The sequence below is a fragment of the Hipposideros armiger genome, unplaced genomic scaffold (genome assembly GCF_001890085.2).
Source record: "Hipposideros armiger isolate ML-2016 unplaced genomic scaffold, ASM189008v1 scaffold_91, whole genome shotgun sequence".
Lineage (NCBI taxonomy): Eukaryota > Metazoa > Chordata > Mammalia > Chiroptera > Hipposideridae > Hipposideros > Hipposideros armiger.
This window is the reverse complement of record NW_017731441.1, coordinates 3,845,819-3,851,153: the sequence shown is the minus strand read 5'-3', so window position 1 is coordinate 3,851,153 and position 5,335 is coordinate 3,845,819. Positions and strand designations below refer to the sequence as shown.

General features: G+C 51.2%; 1 protein-coding gene across 1 annotated transcript in view; it reads left to right on the top strand.

Annotated features, from left to right (window-relative positions):
- Positions 1 to 3,912, top strand: part of RASA3 (RAS p21 protein activator 3) — a 131,890-nt gene extending 127,978 nt beyond the window's left edge. The window contains exons 22-23 of the mRNA XM_019644759.1: positions 480 to 534; positions 3,645 to 3,912. Of these exons, the coding sequence (XP_019500304.1) occupies positions 480 to 534; positions 3,645 to 3,878 (289 nt within the window). The 3' untranslated portion in view covers positions 3,879 to 3,912. The remainder of the gene's footprint in view (positions 1 to 479; positions 535 to 3,644) is intronic.
- The last annotated feature ends 1,423 nt before the right edge of the window (positions 3,913 to 5,335 follow it).

Sequence of the window (5,335 nt, the reverse complement as noted above, 5' to 3'; positions counted from 1 at the left end):
TTAACCTTCTAAAAATGTTGTCTTTTATTAAACACAGTAAAGCCATGGGTTGAAAACAGCCAGCAAAGCTGGGTCCTGTTTCCTGTGGTAGCAGCGGTGCAAGTGCTCAGCCAGCTAACAGGACTGAGCGCCTGTGATGCACCAGGCATGGCCCTGGGGACCAGGCATTCAACAGACAGCACCGTGCACTCCTGGAGCTCACAGTTTCTACATACGTGTGCGGGTGCACTGCACGTGCTCTACACACATGCTTCCGTGCGCACACATGACTTATCTACACTGTGACCAGGGTCACAAGGGGTGCTTCCACAAGTGGCTTCAGGCTAATTCTTGTTTTGCTTGTCTAATTTCTCATATTTATTACAAAGAATACACATCACCTATCTAGTTAGAAAAAAGACTCTTAAGAAGTGCATATGAACACCAGCAAAGGAGGGGGGCTGCCTCATTGTCTCCTCTCTCCTGTTTCCCCTTTGCAGGGAACACCCCATTGGAGATAAAAGTTTCCAAAGCTACATCAGGCAGCAATCGGAGGTCTCCACCCATTCCATTTGAAGTCTGTAGGACATCCCTTCCCAGGATGGCGCTATGAGCTACACCAGGAAAGCCACCGTGTTTGGAAAGGAAGAAAGAGAGAAAGACAAGAATGCGAAGCGAGTGAGCAAAGGGATCCACACTTCATCTGCTTGTATAGATAACAAAGGTCAAGCTAATGGAATTTCCGAGACTCTTGAGGAGCCGTTTTCATGGTTTTCATGCACTTTATTCACGCTGGCGGGCAGGTGCTCTGAGCTGGCCTTCCTGGACCGAGGTGCTGGCGGGGCCTCGCCCCCTGCAGAGCGTGTGCTTGTCTCGTGTGCACTACTGCCTCTGCCGGTCTCTTCGGTGCCTGCGCCGGGAGCCTTCTGGCACTCTAACGTTCTGCTTCAGCGTAGCCGGGACATACAAGCATTACTCTTTTCCTATGAGCCTGCTGCCCCGGGTCCACGGGCCGATGGCCTCCTGGTTTCAGCTTTTGATGTTGGTGTTATTCTCGGCTGGAGGGTCAGTTTTGTGACTGGGATGTGCAGAACTGCACGGAGATCCCAATTTGAGAAAAATGCTCTTGATATTTTAGGGGTACGGGGNATCTTAGCTGTAGAGGGCAGTGTCACTGGCCCTCATATGTGGGATCCGAACCGGGGCCCTCTGGCATCCCAAGCGAGTTCTTAACCATTGCGCCACTCGGCCGGCCCTCCCAGATATGTTTTTATCAACATCTAGGCAACACCCTCCACCAGCAAATAGATTGTGACTTGCTGAAGCCTCAGATGATGCTTAGCATTTTTGAGCAATAAAATAATTTTAATGAAGGTATTACATCACTATTTTAGACATCGTGCTATTACACATTAATAGACGAGAGTACAGTGAAACATAACTTTCATATGCACTATGAAACCAAAACATTTGTGTGACTTGCTTTATTGCATTATTTACTTTATTGTGGTAGTCGGAACTGAACTCCCAGTATCTCCGAGATATGACTATAAACTCCTCTGAGCCTCTATGGTCAATGTGTGGTGTTATCATTTATAGCCCTGATGGGGAAAAAGCTTTCTGCAGGTTAGGCATCTGTTTGGGGGAAATCAGTGCTTGGGTCCGTGGATGGTCAGCATAAACTACCTGATTAACTGCCCCGTCGTCTAGTCTGCAGTGCTGCATCTTGTTCATGGGCTATTTTTAAAAAGCGTACACTCTGGCATTTGCCTAAGTCTTGGTTTTATAAATCTTACTAAAGAGGAACTGCAGCGTGCTTATGGTGATCCGTTCTATTGTAGTTGATGCCGGTTTTATTTTCTCTTCCCTGACCTTAGCACATAATCTATTTAACAATCCATTCAGGAGCTTTGCATCTGATAAAGTGGCTTATGGACTCCTCTTTTTTCATGTTCTCAACACTAAAAACCACTCACTCGCCATGAGTCCTCAGACCTCCTCCAGGGTCTGGGCCTGTACTCCTAGCACTTACCCGCCCAGACACGCTCTTTGGTGCCCTCAGGTGGGATCCTTCTGGGATTCGCAGGCCTCAATTCAGAAGCAGCTTTGGCATCCGCTGTGAGACATGTCGCACACTAGACAAACCCTGATTTCTTCTGTGAAATGGGGCAGCAGTGGCACCAACCCCACGGGTCAATCTGAAGACTGAGTGAAGATAAACCCCGTGAAGCAGTGAGCGCAGCGCCCGGAGCTGAGAAGGGATGGGTCCTAGCTGCCTGTATCTTTATCCTTATCCCTGTCACCATCGTTCTTGCCTCTTCTCAGGGCCTTCAGTGATCCCTGCTGTACACCTAAGCTGTAGAAAACCGCAGACCCCCTTGTCAGTGAAGATGTGAACCTGTCCTCTGCTAGCACTGCACATGTCCTGGCAATGAGAATTCCTGTTGCCTTTCACATGTTTCACAAACATTTGCTTATTCGGGTCTTAGCCCTCTTGACCTGTCCATAGTGGTTGTGCCATTCCTTTGCACCAGTCCTCTCGCTCTTATTTTGATGACAATAGCAACCACAGCTCACACTTCTGCTGGGCCCCAGGCCAGGAGGCTCATGGAGGTGCCAGTGCCCCATTTCACAGAAGGGCTCATTGAGGCTTTTGGAGTTTAAGTAACTTACGCAAAGGCAAGCAGTTACAATAGGCGGTGGCTTTGGGGAGGAGGTGCAGGCCTCCTGGCTCCAGAGCCCTAACCCTGTGCTTCACTTAGAAGAGAAAAAAGGCTGAGCTCATACTTGGTGCTCTGGGGGCCCCTGGACTGCTTTCACCTCTCCTCCTCCTCTTCTTGGCTCTGTTATCCCTCAGGCTTTGGTCTCCTTATTTTTCTCTTAACACATTCCCCTTTTCTTTGAAATGTTAAACCTTCCCAGTTTTCCTTTGCAGAGACTTGTGATTTTTCGGTAAGAATTGAGAGTTTTCCCCTGAGTTGGATGTAAAGACAGTAAAGTGGACATGGGCGCTTTCTGTGCTAATAAACTAGCAGTGTGGATGAGGGCGAGGAGCCCCCTTGATGCTGGCTCACCTGGGCCAGGTGCCCTGCCAATTGCATGTCTTCCCACCTAGTCTCTCTGTGGCCTTGGAGTGCAGGGCTCCGCTCAGATGTTTGGGTGTTTCCTGTGGATGACTAAAGGCTTCTGCATGGTCTTCAGTAGGACTGAGATGAGAAAGTTACCTGCTGCGCAGGTGGGGGTGACAGGTTTTAGGAAACTGCTAACACAGTCTGGCCGAGAGGTGACATCCTCAAGCTCATCTCCCCAGACTGACTTGATGTTAAGCCAGCATGTTAAGCCAGCAGCTTGTTAAGCCAGCCTGGCCCAGTGTTCAGGAATAGATGTCTGTTGTTTGTGGCTTGTTGAGCCAGAGGAGTGTGGATGGATGCATGTCATCTGGGGGAAGGGCTGGTCAGAGATGGGCTGCGAGCCTGACGTGCGGAGCTGCACACCAAGATGCCTTGGTCCCTGAGCCCTGGCTTTCTAGCCGCACAGGCGTCTTCAGCACTCAGTGTTGGCTGGACTGGTGGGAATGGGTTCTATTTCCGGGCGCGTTTGTGTGTGAATGGCCAGCCTCTTCCTGAGGAGGCTGTTTCAGAGAGTGCCAGGGGCAGCCTGTCTAGGTGCTCCCCTTCACACTGACCTCTGGCCCTGTCCCCGGTGCTGCAGAGGCTTGTGGGAGCAGATCTGTGTACGACGGCCCAGAGCAGGAGGAGTACTCGACGTTCATCATTGACGACCCCCAGGAGACCTACAAGACACTGAAGCAGGTCATCGCTGGAGTTGGGACCTTGGAGCAAGAACATGCCCAGTACAAAAGGGATAAGTTCAAGAAGACCAAATATGGGAGCCAGTGAGTATGGCACCCGGTTGCATGGGAGGTCTCGGCAGGGGTGTGGGTAGCGGGGGAAAGGGCTACAGGGAGCTTCAAGGGCCATGCGGGGCCAGGCCTGCCCTAGAGCCACCTGTTACCAGCATTGGGACCAGGCAGGCTTGCTGGCTCCTTCAGAGCATGGCCTTCCTTTACTCTCTGGGGCCCTCTGGTTAGCATCCTGGGGACAGTACCTCTCTCCCCTCCTCCCCTCCTGCCTCCTCCACCCTCCCACGTCCTGACTCCCTGGACCTCTGCCTTCCTGCCTGCGCAGCACATTCACTTCCATTCACTTCCAAAATTAGGCTTTCGTGGGCCAGTGACCCTGCCCCCAGGAAGTTCCGCACCTTTTCCCTGTCTTGAAGCTAGCTCCAGACTGGCCCCCATCTGNATTAGAGGTTCGTCCCTGCCAGCCTTAGAAGGTCTGGGTGCCTCAAGCCCATCTGGGTGCTCAGCCGGTCCCTGTGCCCCATGTGACTTGTGAGAACAGTGGCAACTGCTGATCGTTGCGGTTGTGGATGTGACGGATCCCCCCAAAGCTTTCAGGGGGGAACAGGAGATGCGGCTTCACAGATGAAGGAGCTGACTTGGGATAAATTCCTGTTGGGTCCCGCCCAGGAGTGTGTGACAAAGCCCCATCCTGTCTCCCCCGAGAGGCTGAGCAGTGTGTCAGGGGGAGGGGCCATTGCTGCACCCTTGTGCAAGCGCAGGAACCCGTCTGTCCCCACCTGGGGCAGCCGACTGACCCTGTAGGGTGAACGGCTCAAGTTCATCTGTCAGAGCTGTTTTTATTCTAGGTCATTTCTTTTCGTGGCAAGATGAATCCGCCTTGTTTGCTTGCTGCCTTGGTCGATCTGTGTGTAATGAGAGACCTCCAGTTCTCCAAGACTGTGGATGGTCACTTTTAAACGCTAATGAACCATTTCACAGACCACACACAAATGTCCCAGCCCCAGTTGGGAATAAGTTCAATGTCAGATCACTCTGTTGTTTTTAGTGATCTTTAAAAAAAAAAATCAACATCATGGTTAATAGCATTGTGCTTTCTGTTCTTCTCACGGTGCTCGAGCAGTGGCCTCCCAGCAAACATCCAGCTGGACATCGACGGGGACCGAGAGACGGAGCGCATCTACTCCCTGTTCAACTTGTACATGAGCAAACTTGAAAAGATGCAAGGTAAGGATAGGATGTGGTCCAGCCTCTGTCACACACGATCACACAAGGCAGCTTTGGGGATGCCTGGCCAGGGTCCCGGCGACACATGGCGCTTCCTGTAAAGATGACTCAAGGAAGTACAGGCATACCTCATTTTATTGTGCTTCATCTTACTGCATTTCCCAGATATGTTTTTTTTTTTAATTAAGATTTTTTTTTTTATTGGGGGAATTGGGGGGATGGGAACAGTGCTGGGGAATTGGGGGAAGGGGAACAGACAAGTTGCTG